Source organism: Phaenicophaeus curvirostris, chromosome 26 (assembly GCF_032191515.1).
Source record: "Phaenicophaeus curvirostris isolate KB17595 chromosome 26, BPBGC_Pcur_1.0, whole genome shotgun sequence".
Taxonomy (NCBI): domain Eukaryota; kingdom Metazoa; phylum Chordata; class Aves; order Cuculiformes; family Cuculidae; genus Phaenicophaeus; species Phaenicophaeus curvirostris.
In genome coordinates, this window is record NC_091417.1 from 4882583 (window position 1) to 4894596 (window position 12014).

The window sequence follows — 12014 nt, forward strand, 5'->3', positions numbered from 1 at the left end:
AGTACAGATTCAGACAGCCTAAGGTGTCTCAAGTGTGTGTATCATAGAATCATAGAATCATAGAACCATAGAATCATAGAATCATAGAATAGTTAGGGGTGGAAGGGACTTTAAAGATCATCTAGTTCCAACCCCCCTGCCATGGGCAGGGACATCACACTAGATCAGGTTACCCAAAGCCCCATCCAACCTGGCCTTGAACACCTCCAGGGATGGGGCATCCACAACTTCCCTTGGCAACCTGTTCTAATGTCTCACCACTCTCATGGTGAAGAAATTCTTCCTAATGTCTAGTCTAAACCTGCCCCTCTCGAGTTTACGGGCTTTCAGTTCTGGTGCAAGGCCTCCAGAAGTCACTTTCTAGATAAGTGGCTTTCTCATGAGGTGTTTGTACTAATTCCAAGGCCACTTTGCTGCTCAAAGTCCCACCTCATGTGACAGCCTCAGCGGGATCCTAAAGTGTTATTCCAGCCATCAGAAACAAGCTGTGATTCAGAAACCACTAGTCAAAAGATGAAAGGAAAATAAAGGAAAGTTTGGCTGAGGGTCTATTTCACTGTTCAAGGAGAAAAATACCAAACCTAGGAAATACAACAGATACTAAAGGAAATCATGAGAAGAAATGCATCTTTTACTTTAATGCACTGAGACTCACTAAAACAATTGACTTCTTTTCTTTCTTTCCTTCTTCTCTCCTCTCTCCTCCCCTCCTCCTTTTTTTTAAGGGGTTGGTGATGTTTTGTTCATATTTTGTTCTGATTTTCTTAATATGTGTGTGTGTGTGTAAGCATGCTTTCTTTTTTCCCCGTTCAAGATTCCTTCAGCAGCTCAAAGTACACAAGGCTGAGGAACAAGAATGTGATTTGCCAAAATTAATCAGATTTACATCTCAGAAATGTGATTTCAGACCAGTTCTCTGATGCACTCCCTCTCAAAGTGCTTTTTCTGGACCTGAACCAAGGATTCCTGTGCTTAACCCTTCCCAGAGACTGTGGTTCTGCTCTGCCTGGGTACAGTGAACGATGCTCCTCCAACTGGAGCTGAGATTGGACAGTTCAGTTCTCCCACTGCTTGTTTTTCCTGCTGGAATAATAAGTGTCCCTTGGCATTACAGCATTTGGGAATTCACTGTTAACAACCACCATACCTCTTGAGCTTTGCACATTTTCCAGACTATGAAACAACTGGAACAGGGTGAAACAAGAATTTTCAGTCTGAAATAAGCTCTTTACAGAGCTTTTCCTGTTTTCCTTTATCATCTATTTTCTCTGTTTCCCATTTTCAGCCAAAATTGCAAGAAATGGTTTCTTTTTGTGTGATTGTTCTTTCTATTAAAATGATCTCCTTTACCCAAACCATGCTCTGCAGATGTTGTGTTGAGCCTCTCTGTGATGGAACCGACCTTGCTCACATCGGCCCTCACAGCGCTGGGCTTTTTATTTGGTGCTGGAAGAGCTGAAAAGTCCCCAGCATTTTGGCCACTGTGGAGCCTTAAACCCATCCCCACTCCCAGAGGGACCAGGAGGCTGGGAGTGGACAAGAGGCTAGGAGAGGATGTGGCCAGGACAGCTGACCACATCTGCCCTGAGAGCTGTTCCATACTTTACGATGTTGTGCTCAGCAATAAAAACAAGAGAAAAGAGGAAGGAAAGGGCACATTCATTATTAAAGTGTCTGTTCTTCCAAAGCAACTGCTATGTGTTCTGAGGTCCTGCTTCCCTGGACATAGTTGGACATCCCTGCTGATGGGCAATAGCCAATAGATCTTTTTTTTCATGTTTGTTTTCTTCTGGGCACTATCGTTCCCTTTTCTTCATTAAACTGCCTTTATCTCAACCCATGAATTTTTCATCTTATTTTCTCCCCCTGTCCTGTAGAAGAGGGGGATGGATAGGATGGATTGGTGGGCACCTGGAACCACTCAAGGTGACCCCACTGCTGTCTGTGTTTTGACTGCATTGTCTTCCAGGGATGAATTCACAAATGAAAGCAAGGTGTGTGGCACACTGGAGGACTCCAGGTTTGATGATTCTTCCCATGCATTTCCACGCTGCATGCCTCCCTGTTCAGATACTGGAAATGGGTAGCTCAACACGGTATCAGCACCTGCATGAGAGTTTTGCGTCGCTCGGGCTGCTCTCTTTTGCTCTTAAACTTGTTCCTCAAATCCAAAAGTCACTGAAAGAGCAAGAAGAGAGCATCCTGTGCTTTCCAGGTCAGCATGGCTGCCTCCACAGTGCTTCTGAGCAAAGGAAAACTCCACTTGGAAAAGAGAAACCAGGTATGAAGCTTACTTGTGGCAAATAGAGTTAATTCCAACTGAAGGCTTGTCACAAGTGGTGTCCCCAGGGCTCAGTGCTGGGTTCAGTTCTGTTCAATATCTTTATCAATGACCTGGATGAAGGCATTGAGGGCACCCTTAGCAAGTTTGTGGATGACACTAAGCTGGGTGGAAGTGTGGACCTGCTGAAGGGCAGGGAGGCTCCAAAGGGATCTGAACAGGCTGGACCGCTGCGCTGAGACTAATGGCATGAGGTTTAACAAGGCCAAATGCTGGATCCTGCACTTGAGGCACAACAACCCTGAGCAGCTACAGACTAGGAGAAGTCTGGCTGGAAACTGCCTGGAGGAGAAGGACCTGGGGGTGTTGGTTGACAGGGACTGACCATGAGCCAGCGGTGGCCCAGGTGGCCAAGAAGGCCAATGGCATCTTGGCTTGGATCAGAAATGGCGTGGCCAGCAGGTCCAGGGAGGTTCTTCTCCCTCTGGACTCGGCACTGGGGAGACCGCTCCTCGAATCCTGGGGTCAGTTCTGGGCCCCTCACCACAAGAAGGATGTTGAGGCTCTGGAGCGAGTCCAGAGAAGAGCAACGAAGCTGGTGAGGGGGCTGGAGAACAAGAGAAGCAGCTGAGAGAGCTGGGGGTGTTTAGTCTGGAGAAGAGGAGGCTGAGGGGAGACCTCATTGCTCTCTCCAACTCCCTGAGAGGAGGTTGTGGAGAGGAGGGAGCTGGGCTCTTCTCCCAAGGGACAGGGGACAGGATGAGAGGGAATGGCCTCAAGCTCCACCAGGGGAGGTTCAGGCTGGACATTAGGAAAAGATTTTTCACAGAAAGGGTCATTGGTCCCTGGCAGAGGCTGCCCAGGGAGGGGGTTGAGTCACTTTCCCTGGAGGGGTTTAAGGGATGGGTGGACGAGGTGCTAAGGGGCAAGGTTTAGTAGCAAAGAGGAACGGCTGGCCTCGATGATCTAAGAGGCCTTTTCCAACGTGGTGATTCTATGATTCTTTCAAATGAAAGCAAACAATAGGAAAAGCGAGATCCGCAGATTCTTCCAGTCAGTGGAACAGCGCAGGGGCCAGACTGGGATGCGGCGGGGGGACGGGGCGCTCTCTAATCTGCCTAGCAACAGCCGCCGCCGCGCTGCCATTGGCTCTCAGGTGGAGCCTCTCTCTTTTCTGCCTAGCAACAGCCGCTGTCGAATTTCCATTGGCTTCTGTAGAGCACTGGGCGGGTGCCGGTCTCGGAGACCATTCTGCGCATGCGCTGCCCTAGACCCCCGCCCCCCCGTGACCCGGAAGCGCCTCCCAGCCACTTCCGGCCAGCTCAGCGCGGGGCCATGTCGGGCGCGGCGGCCGCGGGCTCGGTGGGGTCGGTGGTGCGGCGGTTCCTGGCCGAGTACGGCAGCGGCACCCCCAGCCGCCTCAAGGTGCTGGACGCCTACCTGCTGTACGTGCTGCTGACGGGAGCGCTGCAGTTCGGCTACTGCCTCGGCGTCGGCACCTTCCCCTTCAACTCCTTCCTCAGCGGCTTCATCTCCGCCGTCGGCAGCTTCATCCTGGGCGGTCAGTGCCCCGCGACCGCCGCTCCGTCACCCGGGGAACCCTTGGCGACCCCGGCCAGGCGCCCACAGCGCCGCTCGGGGCAGCCGGGGAGCCCCCGCGGCGACCCTCGTTCCCCGCTAGCCCCTCCCGGCCCCGCAGCGACTGAGCCGGCCCCGGCCGTGCGAGGGAATCCTTGCAGGATTCCTGGGAGCCCTGGCGCTTCCCGTCTTCGTACATTCATGGAATGGGCTGGGTTGGAAGGGACCTCAAAGCCCATCCACTTCCAGCCCATCCACCTCCCACTGGATCCGGTTGCTCCAAGCTCCATCCAACCTGGCCTTGAACCTCTCCAGGATTGGGGCAGCCCCCACTGCTCTGGGCAGCCTGGGCCAGGGCCTCCCCATGCTCATTGTGGAGAATTTCTTCCTTATCTCTTGTGTTGTTCTCTTTGAGCAGCCAACCCATGGTGAAACTCGGTTTCCAGCAATGGCTGCTGCAAGGTGTTGCTGTCCTGTGATACCTCCCAAAGCCACCTTGTTCCCGCACCACCCTCCCCAACACAGAAATATCCCTGTTTTTATCAAGCCCTGTCCTGTTATTGGCCTGTTCCCGTCGGGTGCATCCTGTCCACCCAGATAGTGTGGTGCCTGGGAGAGCTGTTTGCAGAAAAGCCCTCGTGAATCCCATGTCCACGTCCTCATCTGGTGACAAAGTTACCTTTCCTTGTGGTGACACAGAGTGGTCAGAGACTCCACTTCCTACCATGACTCCTTTTTGTGCTCCCTAATCTGTCTTTCTTTCTCTACCATTCAGTTTGCCTCAGGATCCAGATCAACCCCCAAAACAAAGGCGAATTCCAAGGCATTTCACCAGAGCGGGCGTTTGCTGATTTCCTCTTTGCCAACACCATCCTCCATCTTGTGGTCATTAATTTTGTTGGCTGAGCTTTAGAAGAGACTGCAAGGTACTGATCTCAGGGTCACAGAGGGGCAATCACAGCTCACAGGGCTTCAGTGCTTTCGTAGAGTTGAGAGAGAACTAGAAGAATGGTGAATCCAGGAGTCCTAGCTCCCAGCTTTGTCTTGGCCAAGTACACTTAGCTGTTCTTTAGGTTTGTAGAGGGTTAGGATTTACGGCTTTCTGGTTTCCTGCATGTATTTTTTGGCTTTAATCATTTAAAAGGCAGTTTAACTTGGATTGTTATGGACACCTACCCATGTTTCTCTCTCACGAGGGAACATCCCCTTGATCTTTGCAAGTGGGATTTTGGGAACTGGAACTCCTGGGCTTTGTTTGGAAAGGTTGTCCTGTTTGGAGGCCACAGTCTGGCTGGTGTTGAAGCATTGAGTTTCTTGGCGAATGAGAGGAGGGGCAGGGAAGTTGTGCTGGCAAGCTGTGCTGGACATGCCCTCTTGTTACTCTTTTACAAGGGGCCAAGAGATCATCAGAGCTTGTGGGGTGGTACCTTTCCATCTGCAGAAACATGGATCATGTTGGTTTTCTCTCTTGCCAGGTCTGGAATTCCTCTTGAGCTCCAATGCCAGCGCCTGGCACTGGGAAGTGCTGTTCCCAGCAGACGCTGTCCTGCTTCCTTGGTGGAGGAAGGGGAAGCAGGGCTCAAGATCTTTCTCCACAAACGGTCTCATGGAGGTGTCTGCTGCCACGTTGCCGTTACTGTGATCCTTTTTGCCAATAAATCCCTTTATAACACTGCCGTATCTTCCCTGCTGGTGATAAATGCAGAAGTTCTGATTCACCTTGAGTCCCTGGTTTTACTCTACTCCCTCCCTATCATAGAATCACTAGGTTGGAAGGGACCCACCGGATCATCGAGTCCAACCATTCCCAACCATTCCCTCAGCACCTCATCCACCCGTCCCTTAAGCACCTCCAGGGAAGGTGACTCAACCCCCTCCCTGGGCAGCCTGTTCCAGTGCCCAATGACCCTTTCTGTGAAAAATTTTTTCCTAATGTTCAGCCTAAACCTCCCCTGGCGGAGCTTGAGGCCATTCCTTCTCATCCTGTCCCCTGTCACTTGGGAGAAGAGCCCAGCTCCCTCCTCTCCACAACCTCCTTTCAGGGAGTTGTAGAGAGCAATGAGGTCTCCCCTCAGCCTTCTCCAGGCTAAACACCCCCAGCTTACTCAGCCATTCCTCATAAGGCTTGTTCTCCAGCCCCCTCACCAGCTTTGTCGCAAGTTTTTTCTGTGCCCTAGGTTCAGAGGGAAACAGGAAACAAGTTGTTGTGGAAGCTCATTTGCCATCCACCCTTCTCATCTCCCTGTTTCCTGCCCTTTATCTTATGGAAAGCCCTTCAAAGCTGTGGAAAATGTGGGTTAGGTGGTGGTTAGTGGTGAATGGAAGGAAGTGGAAGGTGTCCTCAGCACATCGCCAGGTGCGCTCCTCTTCCTACAAGCCCTAAAGGGATGTGGGGCACAGCTGGGTGTCTTGGCCTGGTCCCATCACAGTACTGGCTTCTCCTCATCCTGACGAGCTGAAAAACTCGAGGATGTGGGAAGGGGCTGCCAGGCTGTGTTGGTGCCTCAGGTAGAGCCACGCTTGACCTGCTCTGGTCCATAGGGCAGCTCCCCCTCAGGCCTGCCCCCACGGGGAATCCTCCCCATGAAAATGTGTTGTGAAATGCTTGAACTCTGTGGTTTCAGTGCCGCTGCCTCCTCAAGCTCTTGCATTGAGGTCAGATGCTCTTTTGTCCCAGAGGACAAGAGGATCCCTGTGGTGATGGGATGATGAAAGGCAAGATACTAACCCTGCCAGCCCCTCCATATCTTTAGCTGCAGAATTCACCTGGGTTACCCTCATGTGAGGCTCCATCCCTGCACGGACCCTGTTTCACCCTTGTCTGGTTGGTTCTGCAGCTGAACCCCATCGCAGGTAAAATGTGTGTTGAGGCCGTGTGACAAATGCTGTCTGGTGGCACTCGGGGGATGGGACATAGAGTCTGATCGCTTCAGCCTTGCATTGGATCAGGGCTCCTGTTCTCCACCTTTTCCCTTTTAGCATTTACAGCTGTGCTGCAGCTTTTTCCCCATAAAAGTGGGAAACCTGGGGCTCCTGAGGCTCCTGGTGAGCAGGGTCCTTCCTGCTAGGGTCTGTGCTGGGAGCAGCGTATTCCTGCCAGCTCGGCCCCAGGCTGAGCTGGGTTTTGTGATGATGGCACTGGCTTTGCGCTGCTGGGAAGTAGGCAGGGGACTCGCCAGCACGTCAGGATTGTACAATAAATCATGGAATCATGGGTGCTGGAAAAGACCTCTTAAGATCAAGTCCAACCATCAGCCCAACCCTACTGCTACTAAGCCATGTCCCTAAGTGCCACATCTGCACACTTTTTGAAGCCCTCCAGGGACGAAGACTCCACCACTGACTTGGGCAGCCCCTATCAGTGTTTCACCACTGTTGGTGAGGAAGTTTTTTCCTAATATCCAGTCTAATCCACCCCTGGCACAACTGGAGGCCATTTCCTCCCATCCCAACCGTTGTTACTTTGAAGAAGGGACAGGCATCAACCTTCCCCTTCTCCGGACATGCTCCCACCCCTCTACATCCTTCCTGTACTGAGGGCCCAAAACTGAACCCAGGATTCGAGGTGCGACCTCACTAGTGATGAGTGCAGGGGGATGATCCCCCTCCTGCTCCTGCTGGCCACACCATGGCTGATCTAAGCCAGGTGCTGTTGGCCACCTTGGCCCCTGGGGCCACTGCTGTATCATAGAATCATAGAATCACCAGGTTGGAAGAGACCCATGAGATCATCGAGTCCAACCATTCCCATCAATCACTAACCCATGTCCCTCAGCACCTCATCCACCCATCCCTTAAACCCCTCCAGGGAAGGTGACTCAACCCCCTCCCTGGGCAGCCTCTGCCAGTGCCCAGTGACCCTTTCTGTGAAAATTTTTTTCCTAATGTTCAGCCTGAACCTCCCCTGGCAGAGCTTGAGGCCATTCCCTCTCGTCCTGTCCCCCTTCCCTTGGGAGAAGAGGCCAGCTCCCTCCTCTCCACAACCTCCTTTCAGGGAGTTGCAGAGAGCAATGAGGTCTCCCCTCAGCCCCCTCTTCTCCAGGATAAACACCCCCAGCTCTCTCAGATGCTCCTCTTGTTCTCCAGCCGCTTCCCCAGCTTCGTTGCTCTTCTCTGGACACACTCTGGAGCCTCAACATCCTTCTTGTGGTGAGGGCCCAGAACTGACCCCAGGATTCGAGGAGCGGTCTCACCAGTGCTGAGTCCAGAGGGAGAAGAACCTCCCTGGCCCTGCTGGCCACGCTGTGTCTGATCCAAGCCAAGATGCCATTGGCCTTCTTGGCCACCTGGGCCACTGCTGGCTCAGCTGGCACCCCCAGGTCCTTTTCCACCCATCTCTTTCCCCACAGGAAGGGTTTCTCTGTTCCAGCCCTGCGGCAGAGGGAGCAGCAGATTGGCAGCAGCAGGAGCAGCTCTGGGTTCTTGGCTGCCAGTGCTCAGGCTGTGAGTGCCACCCAGTGGGCTCTGGGTGAAAGCTCGGGTAGTTGCTCCTAAAACCACAGCTCAGACTGCGCAGAGCCCGAGAGAGGAAACAGCAGGATTGCTTTTTCCCCCTGATTATTAGCAGAATGAGCTTCAGCATCTCTTCTCTCTGACCCCAGGGAATGGCAGGAAGATGCTAGGGGAAGGTTAGGTTGGACATTAGGAACAGGTTCTTCACCCAGAGGGTGGTGGAGCACTGGAACAGCTCCCAGGGAAGCAGTCACAGCGCCAAACCTGACAATGTTCAAGATTTGCTTGGTCAATGCCCTCAGGCACACAGTGTGAATGTTGGGGTTGTCCTGTGCAGGGACAGGATCTCTGTGGGTCCCTTCCAACTCAGGACATTCTGTGATTCTATGATCTCTGTAAGTATCTTCAAGCTCTGCACCTTGTAGGGACCATGCTCAGGTTGCTGCTCACACGTCAAAAGAGGGCGAGAGAAGAGGTGGTTTCATGACCAGGGCTGTGTTTAATGAGAGATGATGAATGCTAGGCAGGGGATATTTCCAACAAAATCCCTAGAGAAGATACACATTCAGTTTCCTCTCCCATTCATAGGTAGGGATTTGGGGGCAGGAGAGGGGAGAAGGTGCTAAAAATGGACCACGGCAACGTCTCCTCCCCTGCCCCATCTTCTTCCCTTCTCTTTTTGGTCAGGAGAAGTGGAGCCTACAGGAAAGATGGGGACAGACTTTTTAGCAAGGTCTGTTGTGACAGGAAAAGGAGTAATGGTTTTACACTCAAGGGGGGCAGATTTAGACTGGATATGAGGGAGACATTTTTTACTGGCTGGTGAGGCACCGGCCCAGGTTGCCCAGGGAGGATGTGGAGTCTCTTTCCCTGGAAACATTCAAGGTCAGGTTGGATGGGGCTTTGAGCAGTGTGACGTGGTTAAAGATGTCCCTGCTCCTGCAAGAGGTTTGGATTGGATGGGCTGTAAATGTCCTTTCCAACCCAAAGCATTCTAGTATTCCATGATTCTAAGTTAAAGGTTTTTTTCTGCATGGATTCACTGCTGTATAAGAGGGTGCAGAGCCCTGTCAGCACAATCATATCTCTCCCCACCACACCTGATGATGCATTTTCCCCCTCCTTTCCCCTGCCCATGCTATTCATAGCTCACTCTTTCCTGCTGTGCCCAAAACAACTCCCCCAGGCCCCCCAAACAGGCTGTGGTGAGGGGTCAGGAAGGGAGAGGGCCTTAACCTCATCTGACTTTGGCTTGTGGTCTAACGTCTGTTCTTTTCTCTTCTACAGCTCCTCCTCTTCCCCACGTCCTCCTTGCTCCCCCCACCCCTTGTTTTGTGCTCCACTTTCCAGAGGAAGCGGTTTCTGCGGTAGGCGTAGAGAAGCACCAAAAGGTGACCTAGATCTTGATTGTGGCGTCATGGAACTGGTGCTGCATCCTCTTCCTGCCCCACCTGGACCATGAGACCCCCCTTCCACATCCTGTTATTTCCTGTGTTTGCTTTGCACTGTGTTTTTTTCTTTCTCAAAATAAACAAGAAAGCGCAAAGTAGTGCTGGGGGAGCGCATGGTGGGGTGGGAGATTGAGAGCCCGATATCTGAAAGTGTCTTTGAACTAGACCTACAAACAGAGTGTTTTGCAGATCATGCGGTCAGAGTCATTTCAGTCAAAACATCTAATTTTATCTGTACACTTGTCCCCTCAACTGGCAAATCTCGTCCCTGGGGTTGTTTTACTTGGAAGAGAAAAGATGGAGAAGTGGAACCAGAGGCAGCACCTTGTCCTTCCTCCTTGACCATGCAGCCAGGAGCGGGTCTGAAGAGCAACACAACATTTAAGACTCATTAGTTTTAAAAAGTGTTGCTAAAGGTAAATGAGCATGGAAGCTTTTCTTCCATGGAGAAACCTTCTTCCTGAAGGTTCCTGGAGTGAGGTTAATCAGCTGGAAATCTGTGAAATGCCATGACTTGCTTTATAATTCAAATAGAATCATAGAATGCTTTGGGTTGGAAGGGACCTTTGAAGCCCATCCAGTCCATCCCCCTGCAGGTGCAGGGACATCTTTAACTCGATCAGGTTGCTCAAAGCCCCATCCAGCCTGACCTTGAATGTTTCCAGGGATGGAGCCTCCACTGCCTCTCTGGACCAGCACCACCCCATCTTCATTGTGAAAAATGTATTCCTTATATCCAGGCTAAATCTCCCCTCCCTTGGTTTAAAACCATTGCTCCTTGCTCTGTCACAACAGGCCTTGCTGAAATATCTGTCCGCAGCTTTCCTGGAGCCCCTTTCAGGATCTCTCTTCTCCAGGCTGAACAACCTCATCACTCTCAGCCTGTCCTCATGTGGGAGGTGCTCCAGCCTTTGGATCATTTTCATCGCCTCTTCTGGACAGGTGAGTCTCATGAAAGCAGAGCAGAGGGGCAGAATCCCCTCCCTTGCCCTGCTGCTCACACTTGCACTCGGCCTTGTTGAACTTCATGAAGTTTATGTGACGCCACTTCTCTAAGTCCCTCCAGATGACATCCAGTCCTTCAGGAGTGTCAATTGTACCACTCAACTTGGTGTCATCTGTCAGCTTGCTGAGGGTGCACTCGATCTCACTGCCTATGTCGTTGATGATTAGAATCATAGAATCACTGGTTTGGAAAAGACCTATTGGATCAGTGAGTCCAACCATTCCTATCTGCCACTAAACCATGTCCCTGAGAACCTCATCTACCTGTCTTTTAAATACCTCCAGGGACAGTGACTCCACCACCTCCTTGGGCAGCCTTTGCCAGTGCATGATGACCCTTTCTGTGAAAAATTTTTTCCTTGGTATGCAGTCTGAACCTCCCCTGGTGCAGCTTGAGGCCATTAGACAACACTGGTCTCAGTATGGATCCCTGAGGCAGCTTCATCAAGCTTTTTCCCTGTGATGTGATGGACCTCATCAGGAATGGAATGTACACTTCAGAAGTGGCCTGGAACCCAGTGTTTAAAGAGACGTGGGTTTTCTATAACTGGAGAGAAATGAGAGTGACTTTTGTGTCAAGGGAGGGACAGGAGAATAAGTCCCTGAATGTCTGCGGTATAAAATAATCAGGGTATGAGAGCTGGAAGTTTGAAGTTCTTGATAGGCAGGAGGAGTCTGTAACTCTGTCACCGTGTGAAGGGCCACCTGCTAACGGTCAGGTGGCAGCACCGTGGCAGATGACCAGGGAGACCTTGTGTTGGTGCCAGCTCTGTGTGTCAGACCCAGTGGCCAGCACACTGACATGGGCTTCACACAGGGAGCCTCTTCCTACATGAAGCACCAGGGCTTTTGACTTAAAGGCATTTGAAGTCAGAGCCTTTCCACACACACAGAGAGTTCCTTGCAAAGACTGTGAATCCAGCAGGGTGAGAAATATCCTGATGGGAATCACCCTCACCAGCCTGGTGAGGCTTCCCCTGCCCCTTGGTCTGGGCACTGGTGTGAGGTGCCAGCAAGGGCCAAGCCTCGTAGAGGTGTGTGTTTCCTTCACATTTCTCCCTCCAGAGGAATCTCTGGTGCTTCAGAAGATAGAGAGAACAATGTCATACAAGGAGAAAGTTTCCAGTCTGGCCAGTGAGAGGCTGAACTTGGACATATGGGCCAGGTGTGTGGGTCAGGAATGCCAAGCAGGGGCGTTGTTCTCCTGGGATGTTGGGATTGAGGGACCCTTAGAGGCAGGACACCTC

At 51.8% G+C, this 12014-nt stretch overlaps 2 protein-coding genes across 2 annotated transcripts in view; both read left to right on the forward strand.

Moving 5' to 3' along the window:
- Positions 1–12014, forward strand: part of SDR39U1 (short chain dehydrogenase/reductase family 39U member 1) — a 115654-nt gene that overhangs the window by 62159 nt on the left and 41481 nt on the right. The gene's annotated exons all lie outside the window — the stretch shown is intronic.
- DAD1 (defender against cell death 1) lies at positions 3563–5533 on the forward strand. The gene is made up of 3 exons (XM_069876806.1): positions 3563–3842; positions 4635–4785; positions 5335–5533. Exons 1-2 carry the CDS (start codon positions 3617–3619, stop codon positions 4763–4765), a joined length of 357 nt encoding a protein of 118 aa, XP_069732907.1. The 5' UTR covers positions 3563–3616; the 3' UTR covers positions 4766–4785; positions 5335–5533.